The 27240-nt window shown below is 66.9% G+C and overlaps 1 protein-coding gene across 1 annotated transcript; it reads left to right on the plus strand.

The window, feature by feature from the left end:
- Positions 1 to 26981, plus strand: LOC132322699 (IQ motif and SEC7 domain-containing protein 2-like). Its single transcript, XM_059837400.1, is given in 22 exon segments — positions 1 to 826; positions 2997 to 3026; positions 11257 to 11536; positions 14370 to 14477; positions 14479 to 14844; positions 15238 to 15317; positions 15319 to 15424; positions 15426 to 15697; positions 15699 to 16050; positions 16052 to 16077; positions 17309 to 17470; positions 18642 to 18764; positions 19472 to 19638; positions 20258 to 20397; positions 21106 to 21231; positions 21318 to 21417; positions 22585 to 22746; positions 24528 to 24689; positions 25387 to 25436; positions 25966 to 26120; positions 26122 to 26481; positions 26588 to 26981. Coding segments are annotated over 22 exon segments (4170 nt in total). The 5' UTR covers positions 1 to 377.
- Positions 26982 to 27240: the final 259 nt, after the last annotated feature.

A 27240-nucleotide genomic window follows, 5' to 3' on the forward strand; every position in this document is an offset into this window, starting at 1 on the left:
ACCCCGAGGGTCAGTACCAAAACCACCTGGAGGCCGAGGGGCTCTACGGGGACCCCGAGCTGCCCTACCCGGCCCGAGGCGAGCGGGACCTGCCCTACCCGGCCCACGGCGACCCCGACGGGGCGTACCCGCCTCACCTGGAGCGCGACGGGACCTACCCCGAGCACCTGGAGCACGACGGGACCTACGCGGAGCACCTGGAGCGGGAGCGGCCCTACCCCGCGCACCTGGAGCGGGACGCGCCGTTCGAGGCGCTGAGCGAGCGGGACGGGCCCTACTCGGGGCGCGCCGAGCACGAGCGGCCCTACCCGGGCCGAAAGGAGCGGGACAGAGCCTACCTGAGCCGAGCCGAGCGGGACGGGCCCTACGCGGCCCGCATGGAGCAGGAGGGGCAGTTCCACGGCTGCCTGGAGCGGGACCTCCAGTACCAGCCGCACCTGGAGAGGGACGGGCAGTACCCGGGCAGGATGGAGCAGGACGGGCAGTACCCGGGCAGGATGGAGCAGGACGGGCAGTACCCGGCCCGGATGGACCGAGAAGGGCCGTACCCGGCCCGGCTGGACCGCGAGGGGCAGTACCCGGAGCGGGACGGGCAGTACCCGGAGCGGGACGGGCAGTACCCGGCCCGCATGGAGCAGGAGGGGCCGTACCCGGCTCGGTTGGACCGGGAGGGGCCGTTCCGGGCCCGGGACGGGCACTACGGGAGCTGCTGGGAGCGGGACTGGGCGCGGGGCCCGCTGAGCCGCGGCCCCTCCCGCAGCTCCAGCCCCGGGGGGGGGCACAGCACCAGCGCCAGCACCAGCCCGGCCACCACCCTGCAGCGCAAGTACGGGGGGGCAAAAAAACCGGGATTGGGGAGGGGGATGGAGCCAAAAAATGGGATTGGGGAGGGGGGATGGAGCCAAAAAGTGGGATTGGGGAGGGGGATGGAGCCAAAACCGGGATTGGGGAGGGGGATGGAGCCAAAAAATGGGATTGGGGAGGGGATGGAGCCAAAACCGGGATTGGGGAGGGGGATGGAGCCAAAACCGGGACTGGGGAGGGGGATGGAGCCAAAACCGGGATTGGGGAGGGGGATGGAGCCAAAAAATGGGGCTGGGGAGGGGGATGGCCCCAAAAACCGGGATTGGGGAGGGGGATGGAGCCAAAACCGGGACTGGGGAGGGGGATGGAGCCAAAACCGGGATTGGGGAGGGGGATGGAGCCAGAAAATGGGGCTGGGGAGGGGGATGGAGCCAGAACCGGGATTGGGGAGGGGGATGGAGCCAGAACCGGGATTGGGGAGGGGGATGGAGCCAGAAAATGGGATTGGGGAGGGGGATGGAGCCAAAACCGGGATTGGGGAGGGGGATGAAGCCAAAAACCGGGATTGGGGAGGGGGATGGAGCCAGAAAATGGGATTGGGGAGGGGGATGGAGCCAAAAACCGGGATTGGGGAGGGGGATGGAGCAAAAACCGGGATTGGGGAGGGGGATGGAGCAAAAAAATGGGATTGGGGAGGGGGATGGAGCCAAAAAATGGGATTGGGGAGGGGGAACAGCCATAAAAGCAGGAGTCAGGAATGGCCCCAAGAAACAGAATTGGGGATGGGGAATGGCCCCAAAATCAGGGATTGGGACAGCCCCAGAATCGGGGATTGGGCATCAGGAACGGCCCCAAAAACTGGAGTTGGGAATGGCCCCAAAAACGGGATTGGGGATGGGAATGGCCCCAAAAGCAGGGATTGGGAATGGCCCCAGAATCGGGGATTGGGCATCGGGAAACGGCCCCAAAAACTGGAGTTGGGAATGGCCCCAAAAATGGGATTGGGGATTGGGAATGGCCTTAAAAACAGGGATTGGGAATGGCCCCAAAAGCAGGGATTTGATGTCGGGAATGGCCCCAAAAATGGGATTGGGAATGGCCCTAAAAACTGGGATTGGGGATGGGGAACAGCCCCAAAAACTGGAGTTGGGAACGGCCCCAAAAAACGGGATTGGGGATTAGGAACGCCCCTAAAAACAGGGATTGGGTGTTGGGAGCAGCCCCAAAAAATGGGATTGGGGATGGGGAACGGCCCCAAAACCCGGGACTGGGTTAGGTTTAGGGGGATTTAGGAACATCCCCCTAAAATCAGGGATTGGGGGTCAGGAATGGCCCCAAAATCCGGGACTGTAGAGCAGGGGTTCAGGAACACCAGCCCGAAATCGGGGATCTGGGATTTGGGAATGCTGAATGCGGGACTCCCACCAAAACCTGGGATTTGGGGATCTGGGACACGTTCCTGGCTCAAAATCCGGGATTTGGGATCGGGGTTCTTCCTTCCAACCCTCCAAAATCGGGGATTTGTGGGACTGGGGGTTTGAGGATTCGGGATTCCGTCCCGAAAATCTGGGATTTGTGGGACTGGGGATTCCCTCCCTAAAATCGGGGATTTGGAGAATTGGGATTCCCAGAATTGGGGATTTGGGATTGCCAGAATCGAGGATTTGTGGGATTTGGAATTGCCAGAATCGGGGATTTGTGGGATTTGGGATTGCCAAAATCGGGGATTTGTGGGATTTGGGATTCCCAGAATTGGGGATTTGGGTTTGCCAGAATCGGGGATTTGGGATTGCCAGAATTGGGGATTTGTGGGATTTGGGATTGCCAGAATCAGGGATTTGTGGGATTTGGGATTGCCAGAATTGGGGATTTGTGGGATTTGGGATTGCCAGAATTGGGGATTTGTGGGATTTGGGATTGCCAGTCGGGGATTTGTGGGATTTGGGATTCCCTCCCCAAATTCGGGATTTTTTGGCTGCGGCCCCCCCCGGGGGGGAGGAGCAGGGTGCGGGACCCGCGGGGGGGGGAGGGGCGTGACGTCAGAGCCCCCCCCGGGCACCGTCTGTCGGTCCGGGGGCACCTGGGGACAGACCTGGGGACAGACCTGGGGACACCGGGGGGGGCTTTGGGGGGGTTGGGGGAGGGGTCTCTGCCCCTCACTGACCCCTCCCCCCTCCCCTCCCCCCCCCCAGGTCGGATCGCGACAGCTCCAGGACAGTGAGGTCAGTGATGCCCCTCCCCCCGCTGCGCCCTCCCCCCCCCTCTCCCCTCCTTCCCCCCTCCCCCCCCCCGGACGCCTGGGTCCCCTCCCCGGGGTGGGGGAGGGTGTCAGGGGAGTCGCGACAGCGCCGTTCTGTCGCGACAGCGCCGTTCTGTCCCGCCATCCCCCCCCCGCTCGTCACGCATGTCGCGACAGGTCCGACACGCCTGCGCCGGAGCCGGCCCGGCGCCGCAGGGCCGATGTGTCGTGACAGGGCTGATATATCGCGACAGGGCTGATATATCGCGACAGGGCTGATATATCAGGGCAGCCCCGGGCGTGTCGCGATAGGGCTGGCATGTCGTAGCAGCGCTGACGCGTCGCGACAGGGCCGTCCCGCGTTGCGACAGTGTCGCGACGCGTCATGTCGCGACAGGCGGGCCGCGCGGTTGCCGGGGCGGCGTTGCCGGGCGACGGCGCGGGCGGGTGACAGCGGTGACAGCGCCGGGGGAGGCGACAAGGGGGGGGCGTTGCCGTGGTAACGGGACCAACCCCCCCAAAAATCCCAAAATCGCCCCAAAATTCCCCCGGGGAGGGGGGAGGGGCCGGGCGTGTGACACTGCCGGGGCAGGTGACAGTGACGGAACGGGGGGGGGACACCGCGGGTGGCACCGGGTGACATCGTGTGACATCATGTGACATTGTGACATCGGGTGTGGCGCCGCGTGTGACATTATGGGTGGCACCGGGTGTGGCACCGGGTGACATCGTTGTGGCACTGGGGGTGGCACTGGGTGTGACATTGTGTGTGTCAGTGAGTGACACTGGGTGTGACACTGGGTGTGTCACTGCGTGACATGGGTGTGACACTGTGTGTGACACCGGGTGACACCGTGCTGGGGTGTGCAAGGGCCGTGTGACACTGCATGTGACACTGTGACACCGCGGGTGACACCGTGCCGGGGTGTGACACCGGGTGTGACCCCTGTGCGAGGGCGTGTGACAATGGTGACACCGCGGGTGACGCCGTGTGACACCGTGTGACGCTGTGCCAGGGTGTGACACTGTGCAACCTTGTGCGAGGGCGTGTGACAGTGGTGACATAGCATGTGACACCGCGTGTGACACCGTGTGACACCCGTGCCGGGGTGTGACACCAGGTGTGACCCCTGTGCGAGGGCAGTGCCGGGGCGTGCACGGGCCGTGTGACACCGTGTGACACTGTGTGTGACACTGACACCATGTGACACCGCGTGTGACACCCGTGTGACACTGTGTGTGACACTGACACCGCGTGTGACACTGCGTGTGACACCGTGTGACACTGTGTGACACTGACACCATGTGACACCGCGTGTGACACCGTGTGACACGGTGCCAGGTGGTGGCACCCCCGTGCCAGGGCCGTGTGTCCCCGTGCGGGGCCATGCGCGGGTGTGCTGGGCTCTGTCCCCTCCCTGTCCCCTCCCTGTCCCTGTCCCCAGCTGTGACTCCAGGGTCCCTGTGCCGGGCTGTGTCCCCTCCCTGTCCCCTCCTGTCCCTGTGCCTGTCCTTGTGCAGGGCTGTGACTCCGGTGTCCCTGTCCCAGGTCGTGTCCCCATCCTGTCCCTGCCCCCGTGCAGGGCCATGTCCCCTCTCTGTCCCCTCCCTGTCCCCCATGTCCCCTCCCTGTCCCCATGTCCCTGTCCCTGTCCCGTCCCTGTCCCCTCCCTGTCCCTGTCCCCCTGTCCCTGTCCCCTGCCTGTCCCCTGTCCCTGTCCCCTCCCTGTCCCTGTACCCTGTCCCCTGTCCCTGTCCCCTCCCTGTCCCTGTCCCCTGTCTGTCCCTGTCCCCTCCCTGTCCCCAGGGTCCGGCAGGGCCGGAATTCCGCCCGGGACCTTCCGGACTGGGGGGGGCAGGAAAGGGGAGGAGGGGCAGCGGCCGGTCCGGCAGGGCCGAGGGACCGGAGACCCCAAACCGGAGACCCCAAACGGGAGACCCCAGACCGGAGACCCCCGGACACCCCAAACCGGAGACCCCAAACCGGAGACCCTAAATCGGACACCCCCGGACTGGAGACCCCAAACTGGAGACCCCGGACCGGACACCCCCAGACACCCCCACACCGAACACTCCCGGACCGGAGACCCCGAAGACCCCAGACCGGAGACCCCAAACGGGAGACCCCAAACGGGAGACCCTAAATCGGACACCCCCAGACCGGAGACCCCCGGACCGAACACCCCCGGACACCCCCGGACCAGAGACCCCAGACCGGACACCCCACACCGGACACCCCACACCGGACACCCTCGGACACTCCCGGACCGGACACCCCCAGACGCCCCGGGACATCTCAAACCGGACACCCCCAGACCCCCCTGGACCCCCAAAACCCCCCCCGGACACCCCAGACCCCCCCGGACACCCCAAAACCCCCCCAGGACCCCCCGGACCCCCCCAGCTCGGCTCGTCCCCCCCATGACGTGAGTGTGACCCTGGGGACATTGGGGACATTGGGGGGGGGGAGGGGACCCCCGGGACCCCCCCGAGTGGGATTTGGGGGGGGGGGGGGGGTTGGGGGGTTTGGGGGGGCAGGGCTGGACCCCGCCGCCCTGGGGGCCCCTCCCCCACCCCGGGATCCGCTGGATCCCCCCCGCCCCCTCCCCCCCGCCCCCCCTCGTGTCCCCCTCCCCCCCCTCGTGTCCGTCTGTCCGTCCCCCCCTCCGGCTCTTGACTCGTTTCTCTCCTCTCTCTCCCCCCTGTCCGTGTCCGTCTGTCCGTCCGTGGCCCCTCCCCGTGTCCCTCTGTCCATGTCCCCCCCCCCCGTCTGTCTGTCCCCATGTCTGTCTGTCCATCCATGTCCCCCATGTCTGTCCATCCACCTGTGTCCCCCCCGCCGTGTCCGTCTGTCCATGTCCTCCCCATGTCCATCCATCCATCCATGGCCCCCCCACGTCCGTCTGTCCATCCGTGCCCCCCCCCCCCCCGTGTCCGCCTGTCCATCCATGTCCCCTCTTGTCCATCTGGGGTCCCCCCCATGTCTGTCTATCTGTGTCCCCCCGTCATGTCCGTCCGTCCATGTCCCCTCCCCATGTCTGTCTGTCTGTCTGTCCCCCCGCCATGTCTGTCCGTCCATGTCCCCTCCCCATGTCTGTCTGTCTGTGTCCCCCCGTCATGTCCGTCCATCCATGTCCCCCCGTGTCCATCTGTCCATCCATTCCCCCCCCATGTCCGTCTGTCTGGCTGCCACCCAAACCTCCCCATCTGTCTGTCCCCCCTGCTGTCCATCCCTGTCTGTCTGTCCATCCCTGTCCATCCCTGTCCGTCTGTCCATCCCTGTCCATCCCTGTCCATCCCTGTCCGTCTGTCCATCCCTGTCCATCCCTGTCCATCTCTGTCTGTCTGTCCCCCCTGTTGTCCATCCGTGTCCGTCTGTCTGTCCTGCCACAGTGACCCGTAGCCACCTGTCCCTTCCCGTCCATCACCCCTGGCCGCTGTCCCCACGTCCATCTGTCCCCCGCTGTCCCCTCTGTCCGTCTGTCCCCCCACTGTCCCCACGTCCATCTGTCCCCCACTGTCCCCTCTGTCCCCCACTGTCCCCACGTCCGTCTGTCCCCCACCGTCCCCACGTCTGTCTGTCACCCACTGTCCCCTCTGTCTGTCTGTCCCCCTGTCACTCATCCCTCTGTCCGCTGTCCCTGCTGTCCGTCTGTCTCCCCTTGTCCCCCATCCCCCTGTCTGTCCCTGCTGTCCGTGCGTCCCCGCTGTCCGTCTGTCCCCCCCCCATCTCCCCCTGTCCACTGTCCCCGTCACCCATTGTCCGTCCCTGTGCCCCCCTGTCTGTCCCCTGTCCCTGTGTCCATCTGTCCGTCCCCGTCTGTCCCCTGTCTGTCTGTCCCCCTGTCTGTCCCGTGTCCATCTGTGTCCGTCTGTCTGTCCCCTGTCCCTGTGTCCATCTGTCTGTCCCCCTGTCCGTCCCCTGTCCATCTGTCTGTCCCCCTGTCTGTCCCCTGTCCATCTGTCCGTCCGTCTGTCCCCCCGTGTGTCCCCTGTCCCCCTCCAGGTGCCACCCTCAGGTGCTTTGGCTGCTCCAACCTCCCCCTGCCCGCAGGTAAGAGCCGCCCCTCCCCCCCCCCGCCGCACCCCCGGGATCCTATAGGGACCCCCGGGATCCTATAGGGGCCATGGGGACCCCCAAAATCCTATAGGGGCCATGGGGACCCCCGGGATCCTATAGGGGCCATGGGGACCCCCGGCACCTATAGGGGCCATGGGGACCCCCGGGATCCTATAGGGACCCCCAAAATCCTATAGGGGTCATGGGGACCCCCGGCACCTATAGGGGCCATGGGGACCCCCGGGATCCTATAGGGGCCATGGGGACCCCCGGGATCCTATAGGGGCCATATAGACACCTATAAGGGCCCCTATAGATCCCTCTAGGGGCCATATAGACACCTATAGGGGCTCTAGAGGGACCCCAGGGATGTACAGGGGCCATGGGGACCCCTGGGACCTATAGGGGCCATGGGGACCCCCGGCACCCATAGGGACCCCCAAAATCCTATAGGGGGCATGGGGACCCCCGGGATCCTATAGGGGCCATATAGATCCCTATAGGGACCCATATAGGTAGTTAGAGGGGTTATATAGATCCCTGTAGGGACCCCAGGGACCTACAGGGGACATACAGGCTCAAGGAGCCTGTAGGGGCCCATATAGAGCCCTATAGGGGCCGTACAGACCCCAGGGCTCCATCGGGGTCCCCAGGTCCCTATAGGGGCCATACAGTCCCACAGGGGCTCTATAGGGCCCATATAGACCCCCACAGGGGCTGTAGAGACCCCAGGGCTCCATCGGGGTCCCCAAGGCCCCTATAGGGCCCATACAGACCCCCACAGGGGCCGTACAGACCCCAGGGCTCTATAGGGCCCATATAGATCCCTATAGGGCCCATAGAGACCCCAGGGCTCCATCGGGGTCCCCAGGCCCCTATAGGGCCCCTATAGACTCCCATAGGAGCCGTACAGACCCCAGGGCTCCATCGGGGTCCCCAGGGCTCTATGGGGGTCCCCAGGCCCCTACAGGGCCCATACAGACCCCCATAGGGGCCGTACAGACCCCAGGGCCCCACCGGGGTCCCCAGGCCCCTATAGGGCCCCTATAGGCGCCGCCCGCTCCTCCCCCCGGCCGCAGTTTGGGGGCGGTTGCCATGGCAACGCCTCCATCATGGCGCCTCCTCGCGCTATTTTGGGGAGGGGGGCGGTGCCGGGGGGGGCGGGGCTCGGGGGGGGACACCCAACGGCCGAGCCCCTCCCCCCCCGGGGAACCCCCCCCCTCCCCTCCCCCTCCTGCATCCCCCGCCGCGTTTCCATGGCAACCGCCGCCCCCCCGCCCGCCGCGTCGCCATGGCAACCGCCATCCACCGGGGGGGCGCTCTGCGCATGCGCAGCCGGACGGGGACACCTCCCCCAACCCCCCCTTGGGGACCCCCCGGCCTGGGGGGGGTCCGGGGGCGCCTCCCCCCCATCGGGGACCCCCCAATTGATGCGGGGGGGGGTCCCCAATTTTAGGGGGCGCCCCCTCGCCCCCCCCCCTCAATCTGGGCTCCCCCCGCTGTTTATTTTTTTTGGTGGGGAGGGGGGCACATACGACCCCCCCCCATTCCATGTCAGAGGGACCCAGGCGTCCTCCCCCCCCCAGGACCCCTCCCCAAATCCCCCCCCCCCCCAAATCCAGGGGGGTCTCGGCGTCCGGGCACGCGCAGAGCGATGGGGGGGAGGGGGGGGTCTCTCCTCGGCTCCTCCCCCCTCCCCCCCCTCACCCCCCCCCGCCCCGCCCGGCCGGGCCCTGGTTCCGCTGCGGAGGCGCCGGGGGCTCCCCCACCCCCACCCGGGACCCCTCCCCCCCCCTCCCGGGGGTGTCCCCCTCCCCCATTTTTTGGGGGTGCTCCCCCCTCCCCAAAATGTGGTGCCTGCAGTGCACGGCCGAGCGGCGGCGGGGGCCGCTCCGGCAGCGGCTGCTGCACGGGTGAGTCGGGGACCCCCCCGGGACCCCCCCCCGGGACCCCCCCGGGACCCCCCCCGGGACCCCCCCGGGACCCCCCGGCACCGCCCGAGACCCCCCGGGACCCCCCCGACCCTCCCCCTTCCCTCCCCCCCCTCCACCTACCTTGGACCCCCCCCGGAGTTTTGGGGTTCTCCCCCTCCCCCCCCCCGCTTTGCTCCGCCCCCCCTCCCCCTCCCCCCCCCCCCAATTCTGGCGCTGGGTCCCCGCTGGGGGGGGAGGGGACGCGTCTGTCCGTCTGTCCGTCTGTCCGTCTGTCCGTCCCCCCCCGCCCCCGCGCCGTGCCCTGCATGCACGTACGTCCCTGTCACATCCCTGTCGTGTGTCCCCGTGTCCACGCGTCCTCGTGTCTGTCTGTCCGTGCGTCCCCGTGTCTGTGTGTCCACGTGTCCCAATGTCCATGTGTCAGTGTGTCCGTCTGTCCCCCCGCGCAGCGCCATGGCCGTGCGTGCACGTACATCCCTCTGGTGTGTCCGTGTGTCCTCGTGTCTGTGTGTCCTCGTGTCTGTCTGTCCATGTGCCCCATGTCTGTGTGTCCTCGTGTCTGTCTGTCCGTGTGTCCCCATGTCTGTGTGTCCACGTGTCCCAATGTCCATGCGTCAGCGTGTCCCTGTGTCCCCACGTCCATCTGTCCTCATGTCCGTGTGTCCTCATGTCCGTGTGTCCATATGTCCCAATGTCCCCATGTCCGTGTGTCCCACGTCCATCTGTCCTCATGTCCGTGTGTCCATATGTCCCAATGTCCCCATGTCCGTGTGTCCCCATGTCCCTGTGTCCCAATGTCCATAGGGCCCATGTCCGTGTGTCCCCATGTCCGTGTGTCCATGTGTCAGTGTGTCCCCTGTCCATATGGCCCATGTGTCCCCATGTCCGTTTGTCCTCATGTCCATGTGTCCCCGTGTCCATATGGCTGATGTCCCCATGTCCCTGTGTCGCCATGTCCGTGTGTCCTCATGTCCGTGTGTCCATATGTCCGTGTATCCCCATGTCCCCATGTCTGTGTGTCCATATGTCTGTGTGTCCCCACGTCCCTGTGTCCCCATGTCCATAGGGCCCATGTCAGTGTGTCCCCGTGTCCATATGGCCAATGTCCCCATGTCCAGATGTCCCCATGTCCGTGTGTCCTCATGTCCATGTGTCCTCATGTCCCAATGTCCATAGGGCCCATGTCCCCATGTCTGTCTGTCCTCATGTCCGTGTATCCCCATGTCCCCATGTCCATGTGTCCCCATGTCTGTCTGTCCCCGTGTGTCCCCAAGTCCGTGTGTCCATGTGTCAGTGCGTCCCCTGTCCATATGGCCGATGTCTCCATGTCCAGATGTCCCCACGTCTCTGTCCCCTTGTCCCTATGTCCCACATCCATGTGTCTGTCTGTCCCCATGTCCGTGTGTCCCACATCCACATCTGTCTGTCCTCTTGTCCCTGTGTCCCATGTCTGTCTGTCTGTCCCCATGTCCGTGTGTCTGTGCCCATGTTCCTATCTTCCACATCCATGTCTGTCTGTCTGTCCCCTTGTCTCTTGTGTCCCATGTCCCTGTGTCTGTCCGTCCCCATGTCCCACGTTCACATGTCTGTCTGTCCCCATGTCCCCGTGTCCTTTTGTCTGTCCGTCCCCATGTCCCACATTCACGTCTGTCTGTCTGTCCCCATGTCCCCGTGTCTGTCTGTCCCCATGTCCTCATGTCCCTGTGTCTGTCCCCATGTCCCCATGCCCACATGTCTGTCTGTCTGTCCCCATGTCCCCATGTCCCCGTGTCTGTCTGTCCCGTGTCCCCATGCCCACGTCTGTCTGTCCCAGTGTCCCCGTGTCTGTCTGTCCCGTGTCCCCATGCCCACGTCTGTCTGTCTGTCCCAGTGTCCCCGTGTCTGTCTGTCTGTCCCCATGCCCACGTCTGTCTGTCCCAGTGTCCCCATGTCTGTCTGTCTGTCCCCGTGTCCCCATGTCCCTGTGTCTGTCTGTCTGTCCCTGTGTCCCCCCGGTCCCCACCTTGGTGCCCCCAGACTCTTTGAGGGGTCTCAGAGGGACCTGTGGAGGTCCCAGGGGGGTCTTGGGGGGTCCCGGGGTGCATTTGGGGGGTCCCGGGGTGCTTTGGGGTGGGTTTGGGGTGGTTCGGGGTGTCCTGGGGGTGTCCTGGGGGGGGTCTGGGGTGTCCTGGGGGGTCTCGGGGGGGTCCCGAGCCGGGGGTGACGCGGTGTCCCCGCAGCGTGGACGGCGAAGCCCCGGGCAGCGAGGGGGGGGGGCCCGGTGCCCGACAGCCCCGGGAGACCCTCCCCGTACCGGGGCCTCCCCCAGCCGGCGCCCCAAGGCCCGGGGGGGGGCCGGGGGCGGCCCCGGGGGGGGGCTCCCCGGGCGTGGGCTGGCCCCGGCTGCCCCCCCAGCCGGCCAGCGTGGCCCTGCGCAAGCAGGAGGAGGAGGAGGAGAGCAAGAGGCCGAAGGCTCTGAGCGACAGCTACGAGCTCTCCACCGACCTGCAGGACAAGAAGGTACCTGGGGACACCTGGGGACACCTGGGAAAATCCCTGGGACACCTCTGGGGACACGCGGGGACATCCCTGGGACACCCCTGGGGACACCCCTGGGGACACCTGGGGACACACCTGGGGACACCTGGGGACACCTGGGGATACACCTGGGGACACACCTGGGGACAGCCTGGGGACATCCCTGGGGACACCTGGGGACATCCCTGGGGACACCCGGGGACATCCCTGGGACACCCCTGGGGACACCCCTGGGGACACCTGGGGACACACCTGGGACACCCCTGGGGACACCTGGGGACACCCGGGGACATCCCTGGGGACATACCTGGGACACACCTGGGGACACCTGGGGACACCCTAGGGACACACCTGGGGACACCTGGGGACACCTGGGGATACACCTGGGGACACACCTGGGGACAGCCTGGGGACATCCCTGGGGACACCTGGGGACATCCCTGGGGACACCCGGGGACATCCCTGGGACACCCCTGGGGACACCCCTGGGGACACCTGGGGACACACCTGGGACACCCCTGGGGACACCTGGGGACACCCGGGGACATCCCTGGGGACATACCTGGGACACACCTGGGGACACCTGGGGACACCCTAGGGACACACCTGGGGACACCTGGGGACAACCTGGGGACAGCCTGGGGACACACCTGGGGACACACCTGGGACACCCTGGGGACACGCCCGGGGTGTGTCCTGGCTCTGTGATGGTCACAGCCCACGTGTGGTTGTCACCAGACACGTGTGACGGTCCCTGTCCCCATGCTATGATCCCTGTCCCCATGTCATGGTCCCTGTCCCCATGTCACGGTCCCTGTCCCCATGCCATGATCCCTGTCCCCATGTCATGGTCCCTGTCCCCAAGTCACTGTCCCTATCCCCATATGAGGCCACCGTGTCCCCTCTCTCTGCTGCCAACCCTCCTTCCCTGGCTGTTGCCTCACCTGTGTCCTTCTCTTGCCCTGTCCCCTCCCTGTCCCCATGGCCGTGTGTCCCCATACATGTTCTGATGTCCCCATCCATGTCCCCATCCCCACACCCCCATGTCCTCACCCATGTCCCCATGTCCCCATCCCCTGTCCCCATCCCTGTCTCCACATCCCCGTGTCTCCATCCCCATCCCTGTCCCCATGTCCCTGTGTCCCCATCCCTGTCCCCTGTCCTCACCCATGTCCCCATGTCCCCATCCTCACCCATGTCCCCATGTCCCTGTGTCCCCACCAATGTCCCCACACCTGTCCCCGTGTCCCCATCCCCATCCATGTCCGTACATCTCGACGTCCCCCGCCATGTCCCTATGTCCCCATCCCTGTTCCCTGTCCCCACGCATGTCCCCATGTCCCCATCCTCACCCATGTCCACACATCCCTACATCCCCCACCATGTCCCCTGCCACGTCCCTTGCCACATGTCCCCACATCCCCACCCATGTCCCCATGGCTGTCCCCACCCCTGTCCTCATGTCCACATCCTCGTACAGGTCCCCATGTCCCTATTGCTGTCCCCACGTCCCTATGGCTGTCCCCATGTCCCCATGTCCCCATTGCTGTCCCCATGTCCCCACATCCCACCCATGTCCCCATGTCCCTATTGCTGTCCCCATGTCTCCATTGCTGTCCCCATGTCCCCACGGCTGTCCCCACATCCCCACCCATGTCCCCGTGTCCCCGCAGGTGGAGATGCTGGAGCGCAAGTACGGCGGCTATTTCCCCATGGCTGTCCCCATGTCCCCATGTCCCCATTGCTGTCCCCATGTCCCCATGTCCCCATTGCTGTCCCCACGTCCCCATGGCTGTCCCCATATCCCCACGTCCCCATGGCTGTCCCCATGTCCCTATGTCCCCATGGCTGTCCCCACGTCCCCATGGCTGTCCCCATGTCCCCATTGCTGTCCCCATGTCCCCACGGCTGTCCCCATGTCCCCACCCATGTCCCCATGTCCCCGTAGGTGGAGATGCTGGAGCGCAAGTACGGCGGCTATTTCCCCATTGCTGTCCCCATGTCCCTATAGCTGTCCCCACGTCCCCACGGCTGTCCCCATGTCCCCATGTCCCCACGGCTGTCCCCATGTCCCCATGTCCCCACGGCTGTCCCCATGTCCCCACATCCCCACCCAGGTCCCCGTGTCCCCGCAGGTGGAGATGCTGGAGCGCAAGTACGGCGGCTATTTCCCCATGGCTGTCCCCATGTCCCCATGGCTGTCCCCATGTCCCCATTGCTGTCCCCATGGCTGTCCCCACGGCTGTCCCCATGTCCCCATGTCCCCACGGCTGTCCCCATGTCCCCATGTCCCCACGGCTGTCCCCATGTCCCCACATCCCCACCCAGGTCCCCGTGTCCCCGCAGGTGGAGATGCTGGAGCGCAAGTACGGCGGCTATTTCCCCATGGCTGTCCCCATGTCCCCATGGCTGTCCCCATGTCCCCATTGCTGTCCCCATGGCTGTCCCCATGGCTGTCCCCATATCCCCATATCCCCACGGCTGTCCCCATGTCCCCACCCATGTCCCCGTGTCCCCGCAGGTGGAGATGCTGGAGCGCAAGTACGGCGGCTATTTCCCCATTGCTGTCCCCATGTCCCCATGGCTGTCCCCATGTCCCCATATCCCCATGGCTGTCCCCATGTCCCCACAGCTGTCCCCACATCCCCACCCATGTCCCCGTGTCCCCGCAGGTGGAGATGCTGGAGCGCAAGTACGGCGGCTATTTCCCCATGGCTGTCCCCATGTCCCCATGTCCCCATTACTGTCCCCATGGCTGTCCCCACGTCCCCACGGCTGTCCCCATGTCCCCACCCATGTCCCCGTGTCCCCGCAGGTGGAGATGCTGGAGCGCAAGTACGGCGGCTATTTCCGCTCGCGGCGGGCGGCGCGCACCATCCAGGCCGCGTTCCGCCGCTACCGCATGGCGCAGAAGTTCGAGCGGCCTGCGCAGCGAGGGCGGCCGGGCGCGGCGCCTGGCGCTGCCGGGGCTGCGCCTGCAGTTCTCCTTCGAGGAGTACGACCGCGGCCCCCCGGCCCCCGCCCCGGGGCCGCCCCCGCCGCCCCCGCCCTACTTCCAGGGCAAGCCGGCCTCGCTGGACGAGGGCGTCCTGGGGGGGCCGCGCCGCGCCCCCCCGTTACGGGGGGTCCTGCCGGGCCGGCCTGGACGGGGGCGGGGGTCCCGGAGAGGGGGGTGGCGGTGGGGGGGGGGCTCCGGGGTGGGGGGCGCGGGAAGCCCCCCCCGGCAGCTCTCGGCTTCGGCCGATTTCGGGCCCGGAGGCGCCGACCTGGAGGAGGCGTTTGCGCAGCAGGTGGGGGTCGGGGGGGGTCCTGGGGGTTGTGGGGGTCCTGGGGGGTCATGGGGTCATGGGGTTTATGGGGGGTCCTGGGGGTAATAGGGTCAGGGGGGTCATTGGGGTTATGGGGGTCCTGGGGATTATGGGGTCAAAAGGGTCATAGGGGGTTATGGGGTCCTGGGGGTCACAGGGTCAGGAGGGTCACAGGGGTCACAAGACCATGGACATTACAGCGGCCGTGGGGGTCACAATGACAAAGGGAACCACGGGGGTCATGGAGGGGTCACTGGGGCTATGGGGGGGGTCACAGAGATTTGGGGGTCTTGGGGAGGTCATGGGGGTCACAGGGGCCAATATGGGGGGTCCGGAGGCCGAGGGGGGCTCACGGGGGGGGTCCTGTCCCCGCAGGTGAAGTCCTTGGCCGCCTCCATCGATGAGGCGCTGGGGGGGGGGTCGCGGGGTCCCCCCCGGCGCCCCGGACCCCCCCGCGGGGGACAGCGCCGCCACCTCGGCCAGCGACGTCACCCTGTACCTGGACGAGGGGCTCCCCGGCTCCCCCCGCTCCCCGGAGAGACCCCCCAGCCCCGAGCCCCCCTCGGACACCGGGGGGCCGCCGCCCCCGCCCGCCCCCCCCACCCCCTCCGCCGCCCCCCGCCAACCCCCCCGGCCCCGCCGAGCGCTGGGGGGGCCCCGAGGAGCCCCCCCGGCGGGGCCCCCCGTGCCTGGAGTGCCGGGGGCGGGGGGCCGGGGGGGGCCACCCCCCGCTGCTGACGGTGGAGCCCCCGAGTGACAGCTCGGCCGACCTGAGCGACCGCTCGGACCGCGGCTCCATCAACCGGGGGGGCCCCTACGAGCCCGAGGGCGCCGGGGGGGGGCACCTTACCCCGCTCCGGGCCCCCCCACCGCTGCTTCCACCCCGAGGGGCCCCCCCCACCACCCCCCGGCCCCCCGCCCCCGCCCGCGGCCGAGGAGGGCTCCGAGGGCGACAACGAGAGCCTGGGCAGCAGCTCCAACTCCAACGAGACCCTCAACTGCTCCTCGGGCTCCTCGTCCCGCGACAGCCTGCGCCGGCCCCCCCCGCCGCCCCCCCCGCCGCCCACCGCCCCCCCGCAGCCCCCCGGCGCCGCCGGAGCCCCCGGCAAGGCCACGTACCAGCGGGAGCCGCGGCAGAGCTGGGACTCGCCGGCGCTCAACAACGACGTGGTGCAGCGGCGCCAGTACCCGCATCGGCCTCAACCTCTTCAACAAGTGAGGGGCTGGGGGGCTCGGGGGGTCTGGGGGTCTGGGCTGGACGTGGGGTGGGGTCTGGGGTCCGGCAGTGGGGCCGTGCGGCGCTGTCGTGGTCACCAAGGGAAGGCTGGGGTGGGATTGTTGGTGACGCCATGGCGAGGGCACGGGGATGTTCTAGGTGACCCAATGGTGACGTTCTAGGTGAGCCTATAGCGAGGGCAGGGGGTGTTCTAGGTGTCCCTATAGCAAGGGCAGAGGATGTTCTAGGTGTCCCTATAGTGAGGGCAGGGGATGTTCTAGGTGACTATATAGTGAGGGCAGGGGGATGTTCTAGGTGACCCCATGGTGACGTTCTAGGTGAGCCTATAGCGAGGGCAGGGGATGTTCTAGGTGTCCCTATAGTGAGGTCAGAGGATGTTCTAGGTGTCCCTATAGCGAGGGCGGGGGATGTTCTAGGTGACTATATAGTGAGGGCAGGGGGGTGTTCTAGGTGACCCCATGGCGCCGTTCTAGGTGAGCCTATAGCGAGGGCAGAGGATGTTCTAGGTGTCCCTATAATGAGGTCAGAGGATGTTCTAGGTGTCCCTATAGCAAGGGCATAGGATGTTCTAGGTGTCCCTATGGTGAGGGCAGGGTGGTGTTCTAGGTGACTCTATGGTGAGGGCAGGGTGGTGTTCTAGGTGACTCTATAGTGAGGGCAGAGGGGTGTTCTAGATGAGCCTATAGTGAGGACAGGGATGTTTGAGGTGACCCTGGAGAACCCACAATGACATTCTAGGTGACCCTATGGCGATGTTCTAGGTGAGCCCATAGCGAGGACAAGTGGCCCTGTAGCAAGGACAAGGTGATGTTTGAGGTGGCTCTGTAGAACCCACAGGGATGTTCTAGGTAACCCTACAGTGAAGCTCTAGGTAACTCTTCAAGGGGCTGTTCTAGGTGACCCTATGGCGATGTTCTAGGTGACCCTATGGTGATGTTCTAGGTGACCCTATGGTGATAGTCTAAGTAAATCTACAGCGCTGCTCTAGGTAGCCATTCTGTGAAGTTCTAGGTAGCCCTACAGTGACATTCCAGGTCACCCAGTGCTCAGGACACGACAATGTTCCAGGTGACCCTTTAGGGAAGCAGATGTCACCTGAGGTGACCCCAGAGATGACCAGATGGCCCTAGAGCTGGGTGCAGGTGATGTTCTAGGTCGCTCTACAGCCAGAGTGACCACCGTGGCTGACCACCGGGGCTGACCCCGCAGGAAGCCGGAGAAGGGGATCCAGTACCTGATCGAGAGGGGGTTCCTGTCCGACACCCCCGTGGGCGTGGCCCACTTCATCCTGGAGCGGAAGGGGCTGAGCCGGCAGATGATCGGCGAGTTCCTGGGCAACCGCCAGAAGCAGTTCAACCGCGACGTCCTCGAGTAAGGGGGGACACAAGGGGACAGGGGGACACACTGGGGACAGGGGGACACGCTGGGGATGGGGGGGACACAGTGGGGACAGGGGGGACACAGTGGGGATGGGGGGACACGCTGGGGACGGGGGGGACATGCTGGGGACAGGGGGACACGCTGGGGATGGGGGGACACACAGGGGACGGGGGGGACACACTGGGGATGGGAGGACACAGTGGGGACAGGGGGACATGCAGGGGATGGGGGTGACATGGAGGGGATGGGGGGACACGCTGGGGCTGGGGGTGACATACAGGGGACCGGGGGGACACGCAGGGGACAGGGGGACACACTGGGGATGGGGGGACACAGTGGGGACAGGGGGACACGCCAGGGACGGGGGGACACGCAGGGGACAGGGGACACGCAGGGGCTGGGGGTGACATACAGGGGACAGGGGGGACATGGTGGGGATGGGGGGGACACGCAGGGGACAGGGGACACACAGGGGATGGGGGTGACATACAGGGGACAGGGGGGACATGGTGGGGATGGGGGGGGACACGCAGGGGACAGGGGACACACAGGGGATGGGGGTGACATACAGGGGACAGGGGGGACATGGTGGGGATGGGGGGGACACGCTGAGGACAGGGAGGACACGCTGGGGATGGGGGGGACACGCAGGGGATGGAGGGGACACAGTGGGGACAGGAGGGACACACTGGGGATGGGGGTGACATACAGGGGACAGGGGGGGGACATGCTGGGGATGGGGGGACATGGTGGGGATGGGGGGGACACGCTGGGGACGGGGACATGCTGGGGATGGGGGGGACACACTGGGGGTGGGGGGACATGGTGGGGACAGGGGGACATGCCAGGAACGGGGAGGACACCCTGGGGACAGCAGGGGCTGGGGGTGACATGCAGGGGACGGGGGGGGTCACACTGGGGACAAGGGGGACACGCTGAGGACAGGGGGACACAGTGGGGACGGGGGACACACCGGGGATGGGGGGACACGCTGAGGACAGAGGGGACACGGTGAGGGTGGGGGTGACATGCTGGGGACAGGGGGACACGCTGAGAACAGGGGGGACACGCTGGGGCTGGGGGTGACATGCAGGGGACAGGGGGGACACGGCGGGGACGGGGGCGGCCCCCAGAGCCATCCCCTGGCGCGGGGTCCCGGCAGCTGCGTGGTGGACGAGATGGATTTCTCCGGGATGGAGCTGGACGAGGCCCTGCGGAAGTTCCAGTCGCACATCCGGGTGCAGGGGGAGGCGCAGAAGGTCGAGCGCTTGATCGAGGCCTTCAGGTGAGGGGTGGGTCCCTGTCCCCACGTCCCCGTGTCCCCACGTCCCCATGTCCCCACTGCCTTGCCCCTGCCACCAGCAGCACACAGTGCTCACCATGGAGTGACATTCTAGGTCATCCTATGGATTGAGAAGGGACACAAGGGGGTGGTGGCACCTGTGGCACCAGGGGCGGTTCTAGGTGACCCAATGGCCTGAGGGGGACACAAGGGGGTGGTGGCACCAGGGGCTGTTCTAGGTGACCCAATGGCCTGAGGGGGACACAAGGGGGTGGTGGCACCAGGGGCTGTTCTAGGTGACCCAATGGCCTGAGGGGGACACAAGGGGGTGGTGGCACCAGGGGCTGTTCTAGGCGACCCAATGGCCTGAGGGGGACACAAGGGGGTGGTGGCACCAGGGGCTGTTCTAGGTGACCCAATGGCCTGAGGGGGACACAAGGGGGTGGTGGCACCAGGGGCTGTTCTAGGTGACCCTACAGACTGGCAGGACACTGGGGGATGGCCCCTGGACCCCAGGGTGACGTTCTAGGTGACCCTGTGGATCAAGGAGGGGCCATGGGGGTCCGGGCCGTGTTCTAGGTGACCCTACAGCCATCGGGGTGTTGCCCCACGCTCAGGGGTGGCCATGGGGGGCAGAGGTCCCCCCGCGAGGCGGGGCCGGCCGTGGGGCACCGTGACCCCATGGGCCGTGGGGGTTGTCCGCCCCGCAGCCAGCGCTACTGCGTGTGTAACGCGGCCCTGCTGCGCCAGTTCCGCAACCCGGACACCATCTTCATCCTGGCCTTCGCCATCATCCTCCTCAACACCGACATGTACAGCCCCAGCGTCAAGGCCGAGCGCAAGATGAAGCTCGAGGACTTCATCAAGAACCTGCGAGGTGAGGCCCTGCCGGCCCAGACACCTCCTGGTGTTCCCCGGGAGGGTTCTAGAGCAGGGCCAGGTGTCCTGGGTTCTAGAGCAGGGCCGGGTGTTGGATGCTCTGGAGCTGTCCTGGGCGTTGTAGGTTCTGGAACAGGGTCAGGTGTTATGGGTTCTAGGGTGGGGTGGATGTTGTGGGTTCTAGGTTGGGCCAGGTGTTGCAGGTTCTAGGGTGGGCCTGGTGGCTGTGGGTTCTGGGGCGGGTCCAGGAGGACACTGGTGCAAGAACGGTGCAACACCCTCAGCCCGGGTTGTTGAGGGTTCTGGAATGGGGACAGGTGTTGCAGGTTCTAGAGTGGGTGCAGGTGTTGCAGGTTCTGGAGTAGGTCACAGTGGCAAGGGTTCCAGAGTGGAGCTGGGTATTGGGGCTTCTAGAAGGGGTCTGGGTGTCACAGGTCCCGGAGTCGGCCTGGGGGCTGCAGGTTCTCAAGCAGGTCCAGATGTCATTGGGCTCTCACCCATTAGTAGTGAGTTCTGGAGCTGGAGCTGTGGGTTCTAGAGCAGTGTCAGCTGTTGCGGGTTCGTGGGGGTGTCGTGGGTTCCGGAGTGGTTCTGGAGCGGGGCCGGGTGTCACGCAGGGGTGGACAATGGCGAGGACATCCCCCGGGACATGCTGGTGGGCATCTACCAGCGCATCCAGAGCCGCGAGCTGCGCACCAACGACGACCACGTGTCCCAGGTCCAGGCTGTGGAGCGCATGATCGTCGGCAAGAAACCGGTGGGTCTGCCGGGGGGGGGCGGGGCCAGGTGACCCACAGGGGGCGGGGCCAGCTGACCTGTGGGGGGAGTCCTAGGTGACCCCATGGGACAGGTTCTAGGCCACCCAAAGGAGACATTCCAGGTGATGCTGTGGTGGAGAGGGTGTTCTAGGCCATCCATGGGAGATGGAACATTCCAGGAGATCCTGTGGGAAGGATGTTGCAGGTGGTCCTATGGGGCAGGTTCTAGGTGACCCATGGGGGATGTTCTAGGTGACCCATGGGGATGGCCTAGGTGACCCATGGGGCAGGTTCCAGGTGGCCCTATGGGGCAGGTTCTAGGTGACCCATGGGGGATGGTCTAGGTGACCCATGGGGCAGGTTCCAGGTGGCCCTGTGGGGCAGGTTCTAGGTGACCCATGGGAGGGATATTCTAGGTGGCCCATGGGGCAGGTTCTAGGTGACCCATGGGGATGTTCTAGGTTACCCATAGGGGATGGTCTAGGTGGCCCATGGGGGATGTTCCAGGTGACCCAAGGGACACATTTCAGGTGACCCATGGGGGACATTGTATGGGACCCACGTGGGACATTTGGGGTGACCCAATGGTGCCATGCTCTGTGTGACCCCAGTGAAGGTCCGAGGTCACCATCCCCACCCCGGGGTGGCTCTGGGGGGGTCTGGGGGCCCGTGTCCCCCCCCAGATGTGACCCCACGGCTGTCCCCAGGTGCTGTCCCTGCCCCACCGCCGCCTGGTCTGCTGCTGCCAGCTCTACGAGGTGCCCGACCCCAACCGGCCCCAGCGCCTGGGGCTGCACCAGCGCGAGGTTTTCCTCTTCAACGACCTGCTGGTGGTGAGCGGGGGGTCCCGGGGGGTCCCGGGGGGTCCCGGGGTGGGCTCCCCACAGAGGGGTCCCTGGTGACCCCGTGGCCTTGGCAGGTGACGAAGATCTTCCAGAAGAAGAAGATCCTGGTGACCTACAGCTTCCGGCAGAGCTTCCCGCTGGTGGAGATGCACATGCAGCTCTTCCAGAACGCCTGTGAGCCCCAGGGCGCCCCGAGGGACCCCACAGCACCCCAGGGGACTCCACAGCACCCCGTGGGACCCCACAGCACCTCAAAAAATCCTACAACACCCCATGGGACCCCACAGCACCCCGTGGGACCCCACAGCACCCCATGGGACCCCACAGCACCTCAAAAAATCCTACAACACCCCATGGGACCCCACAGCATCCCATGGGACCCTATAGCACTCTGTGGAACCCTATGGCACCCCATGGGACCCTACAGCACCCTAAAGAACCCCACAGCACCCCATGGGACCCTACAGCACCCTGCAGCACCCTATGGAACCCTAGAGGACCCTAAAGAACCCCACAGTGCCCCATGGGATCCTATAGCACCCCATGGGACCCCACAGCACCCCAAAGAACCCCACAGCACCCCATGGGACCCTACAGCACCCCATGGGACCCTACAGCACCCCACAGGACTCTATAGGACCCCAACAGACCCCCTGGGACCCTCTGGGACCTCCTGCTTTGCCCTGCCTCGCCCTGTCCCCCCAAATTCCCAATTTGGGATCAAGCTGGGTGTCCCTGTTCCCGTGGGGGTGTCCCTGACCCCGTGGGGGTGTCCCTGACCCTCTGGGGGTGTCCCTGACCCCCGTGCCCCCCCAGATTCCCAGTTTGGGATCAAGCTGGGTGTCCCTGACCCCATGGGGGTGTCCCTGTCCCTTTGGGGGTGTCCCTGTCCCCCGTGCCCCCCCAGATTCCCAGTTTGGGATGAAGCTGTGTGTCCCTGACCCTCTGGGGGTGTCCCTGACCCCATGGGGGTGTCCCTGACCCCATGGGGGTGTCCCTGACCCTCTGGGGGTGTCTCTGTCCCCATGGGGGTGTCCCTGACCCCAGTGCCCCCCCGTGCCCCCCCAGATTATCAGTTTGGGATCAAGCTGGGTGTCCCTGACCCTCTGGGGGTGTCCCTGACCCCTGTGCCCCCCCAGATTACCAGTTTGGGATCAAGCTGGGTGTCCCTGTCCCCGTGGGGGTGTCCCTGTCCCCGTGGGGGTGTCCCTGACCCCCTTGCCCCCCCAGATTACCAGTTTGGGATCAAGCTGGGTGTCCCTGTCCCCATGGGGGTGTCCCTGTCCCCATGGGGGTGTCCCTGTCCCCGTGGGGGTGTCCCTGACCCCCGTGCCCCCCCAGATTACCAGTTTGGGATCAAGCTGCTGTCGGCGGCGCCGGGGGGCGAGCGCAAGGTGCTGATCGTGTTCAACGCCCCGAGCCCCCAGGACCGGCTGCGCTTCGCCAGCGACCTGCGCGAGTCCGTGGCCGAGGTGCAGGAGATGGAGAAGTACCGGGTGGAGGGTGAGCACTGGGGGCACTGGGAGCACTGGGAGGGCACTGGGAGGGGCACTGGGAGGGACTGGGAGGGCACTGGGAGCTCTGGGAGGGACTGGGAGGGCACTGGGAGCTCTGGGAGGGGTACTGGGAGTGCTGGGAGGGGCACTGGGGGCACTGGGAGGGGCACTGGGGGTACTGGGAGGGGCACTGGGGGCGCTGGGAGGGGCACTCGGAGCACTGGGAGGGGGACTGCGGGTACTGGGAGCACTGGGAAGGGCACTGGGAGGGCTGAGAGGGACACTGGGAGCACTGGGAGGGGGACTAGGGGCACTGGGAGGGGCACTGGGAGTGCTGGGAGCATCAAAATGGGCACTGGGAGGGGCACTGGGAGGATCAAAATGGGCACTGGGAGCACTGGGAGGGACGCTGGGAGGAGCACTGGGAGTGCTGGGAGTACTGGGAGGGAGACTGGGAGCATCAAAATGGGCACTGGGAGGGACACTGGGAGGAGCACTGGGAGCACCAAAATGGGGACTGGGTGTGCTGGGAGGGGCACTGGGAACACTGGGAGGGGGACTGGGAGCACCCAAATGGGCACTGGGAGGTCACTGGTGGTTACTGGTGTGACTGGGGGGGGTCACTGGTGTCACTGGTGGTCCCGGTGCCCCCCAGCGGAGCTGGAGAAGCAGAAGGGCGTGGCGGGGCCGTGGGGCATTGGTCAGCACTGGTGGTCACTGGTCAGACTGGGGGGGTCACTGGGGGTCACTGGTCAGACTGGGGGCTCACTGGGGGGGTCACTGGTCAGACTGGGGGGTCACTGGTGGTCACTGGTGTGACCGGTGGTCACGGTGCCCCCAGCGGAGCTGGACAAGCAGAAGGGCGTGGCGGGGCCGCGGGGCATTGGTCAGCACTGGGGGTCACTGGTCAGACTGGGAGGGTCACTGGTGTCACTGGTGTGACTGGGGGGTCACTGGGGGTGTCACTGGTGTGACCGGTGGTCACGGTGCCCCCAGCGGAGCTGGAGAAGCAGAAGGGCGTGGCGGGGCCGTGGGGCATTGGTCAGCACTGGTGGTCACTGGTCAGACTGGGAGGGTCACTGGTGTCACTGGTGTGACTGGGGGGTCACTGGGGGAGTCACTGGTGTGACCGGTGGTCGCGGTGCCCCCAGCGGAGCTGGAGAAGCAGAAGGGCGTGGCGGGGCCGCGGGGGTCACTGATGGTTACTGGTGTGACTGGTCTGACTGGGGGCTCACTGGGGGTCACTGGTCAGACTGGGGGGTCACTGGTGTCACTGGTGTGACTGGGGGGTCACTGGGGGTGTCACTGGTGTGACCGGTGGTTGCGGTGCCCCCAGTGGAGCTGGACAAGCAGAAGGGCGTGGTGGGGCCGTGGGGCATTGGTCAGCACTGGGGGTCACTGGTCAGACTGGGAGGGTCACTGGTGTCACTGGTGTGACTGGGGGGTCACTGGGGGTGTCACTGGTGTGACCGGTGGTCGCGATGCCCCCAGCGGAGCTGGAGAAGCAGAAGGGCGTGGTGGGGCTGCGGGGCATTGGTCAGCACTGGGGTCACTGGTCAGACTGGGAGGGTCACTGGTGTCACTGGTGTGACTGGGGGGTCACTGGGGGTGTCACTGGTGTGACCGGTGGTCGCGATGCCCCCAGCGGAGCTGGAGAAGCAGAAGGGCGTGGTGGGGCTGCGGGGCATTGGTCAGCACTGGGGTCACTGGTCAGACTGGGGGGTCACTGGGGGGGTCACTGGTGTCACTGGTGGTCACTGGTGTGACCGGTGGTCGCGGTGCCCCCAGCGGAGCTGGAGAAGCAGAAGGGCGTGGCGGGGCCGCGGGGCGCGGGGCCCCCCCGCGAGGCGCTGAACGGGCTCAGCCGCAGCTCCCTGGAGGAGGCGTTCGGGGCCGAGGGGCTCAAACGGAGCGCGCTGAGCAGCTCCCTGCGAGACCTGTCCGACAGCGGTGAGACTGGGAGCACTGGGAGGGACTGGGAGGGGGACTGGGATGGGCTGGGAGGGGCTGGGAGCCACTGGGGGGGACTGGGAGGAGGATTGAAGGGGACTGGGGGGGACTGGGAGGAGGATTGGGAGAGACTGGGAGCACTGGGAGGGACTGGGAGGAGGATTGGGGGGGACTGGGAGGGACTGGGGGGGACTGGGAGGAGGATTGGGAGAGACTGGGATAGATTGGGAGGGGCTGGGAGCCACTGGGGGGGACTGGGAGGAGGATTGGGAGAGACTGGGGGGCGCTGGGAGGGACTGGGAGAGACTGGGAGGGGGATTGAGAGGGACTGGGAGCACTGGGAGCCACTGTGGGGGACTGGGGGGGAATGGGAGGCACTGCGGGGGGGCTGGGACAGGCTGGGAGCCACTGGGAGGGACTGGGATGGGCACTGGGGGGCACTGGGAGGGATTGGGAAGGACTGGGAGGGAGTTTGGGGTCTCCATGGGGGGGGGGGTTGGGGTCCCTTGGGGGGTTTGGGGTGTCCCCAGGTGGGTTTCGGTTGTCCAGGGAGGCATTTGGGGTGTTCATGGGGAGGTTTGGGGTGCCCTGGGGGGGATTTGAGGTGTCTGGGGGGGATTTGGGGTGTCTGGGGGGCATTTGGGGTGCCCTGGCGGGTCCCCTGGGGGTCTTCCCTCACTGCTCCCCCCTCCCCCAGGCAAGCGGGGCCGGCGGAACAGCGTGGGGTCTCTGGACAGCACCATCGAGGTGAGGGGACAGTGCCACACCCCCTGAGTGACACACCCCTGGGTGCCACGCCCCCTGAATGCCACGCCCCTGAGTGCCACACCCCTGGTGTCACACCCCAAAAACGCCACACCCCCCGAGTGCCATGCCCCCTGAATGCCACACCCCTAAGTGCCACACCCCTGGGTGCCACACCCCTGAATGCCGCACCGCCTAAGCGCCACCCCCTGAGTGCCACCCCAAATGCCACCCCCAGTGTCACACCCCAATGCCACACCCAAACCCCACCCAATTTAGCCCCTCCCCCAGACCAAACCACCCTTCATATGGAAAAGGGGCGGGGCCTGAGTGAATGGGGCGGGGCTTGTGCACGCTTTGGGGGTGGGACCAACCACTGATGGCTGCTCTTATCCACCAATGGGAGCTCACTTCTGCCTTGGGGGCGGGGGCTAACGCTTAAGAGGCGTGACTTTCACACTGTGGGCGGGGCTGCCCTACTGATGGGAGGCGAGGGGCGTGGCTTTCCCGTGCTGACCCCGCCCCCTTTCAGGGCTCCATCATCAGCAGCCCCCGGCCGCAGGCGCGGGGGGGCCCGGGCGGGCCGGGGGGCGCCCCCGAGGGGGGCTACAAGCCCCCGGCCCGCCCGGTCTCCAACTCCTCGTCCTTCCTGGGCTCCCTGTTCGGCAGCCGCCGCGGCAAAGGCCCCGCCGGGCCCCCCCCCGGCGCGGGGGGTCCCCGCTTCGGCCTCGGCCTCCTCATCCTCGGCGTCCTCCTCGCACCACCACCACCACCCCCCGCCCGCCGCGCCCCCCGAGGGCCCCTCCAAGCTGCAGGCGCTGCACGCCCAGTACTGCCACGGGCCCGGGGGGGGCTCGGCGGGCGCGGGGGGGCGGGCCGGGCCCTCCGCCGCCCCCCCCGTACCCGCAGCAGCCGCCCCCCCCCCAGCCGCCCCGCGCCCCCCCCCGCCGCTGCCGGCCATCGCCGCCGGGGCCCCCCCGCGCTTCCACGGCGGGCCCACCCCCCCGTTATCGGCGCCCCCCCAGCAGCACGGCCCCCCCGGCGGGGGGTTCCCCCCCCCCGCACCCCCATTACACGCTGCACCGGCCCGGCAAAAGGGGGGGGGCTCCTCCCGGCGCCCCCCGGCAGCCGCTGTCGCCCCTGCCCCTCTACAGCCCCGCCCCCGCCCACCACGGGCTGTCCCACGCGTACCCCCCCGGGCCCCCCCCGCACCACCACCCCCCGCCGCCCCCCGCCCCCGCCAAGCACTTCGTGTTCGGGGGGGGCGGCGGGGTGGGGGGGGGGCCCGGCCGGGGGGGCTTTACGGGGGGGCGGAGGGGGGGCGGCGCCCCCCGCCCATCACCACCATCACCACCATCACCACCACCCCCACGCGCCCCCCCACTCGCCCCATCCCCCCCCACCCGTCCTACCCCCCCTCTGCCCCCCCCATCGCCCCACACCCCCCTCAGCCCCCACTCCCCCGCCGGCCCCACCTCGCCCCTGGCCCAGGCCGGCCAGGGCCCCCCCAAACCCAAGGGGGGGAACCGCATCAGCACGGTGGTCTGAGCCCCCCCCCCGGACGGCGCCGGCCTGCTGGACGCGGTGGTTATTTTTGTAACCCCCCCCATGTCCCCCCCCCCCCAAAAAACAAAACCTGCACGTGGCTCGTGTTTGGCTGCTCCCGCCCACCCCCCACCGGGAGCGAGGAAAGGGGGGGGGGTCCCCGCCCAACCGGGTGCCCCCTCCCCCAAAACCATCCCGGGGGTCCGGCGGCGATGCTGCCCCCCCCCCATACCCCCCTCCCCCCGTTCCCAGCTCAGGCTGA

The sequence above is a fragment of the Haemorhous mexicanus genome, assembly GCF_027477595.1.
Source record: "Haemorhous mexicanus isolate bHaeMex1 chromosome 35 unlocalized genomic scaffold, bHaeMex1.pri SUPER_35_unloc_1, whole genome shotgun sequence".
Classification (NCBI taxonomy): Eukaryota; Metazoa; Chordata; class Aves; order Passeriformes; family Fringillidae; genus Haemorhous; species Haemorhous mexicanus.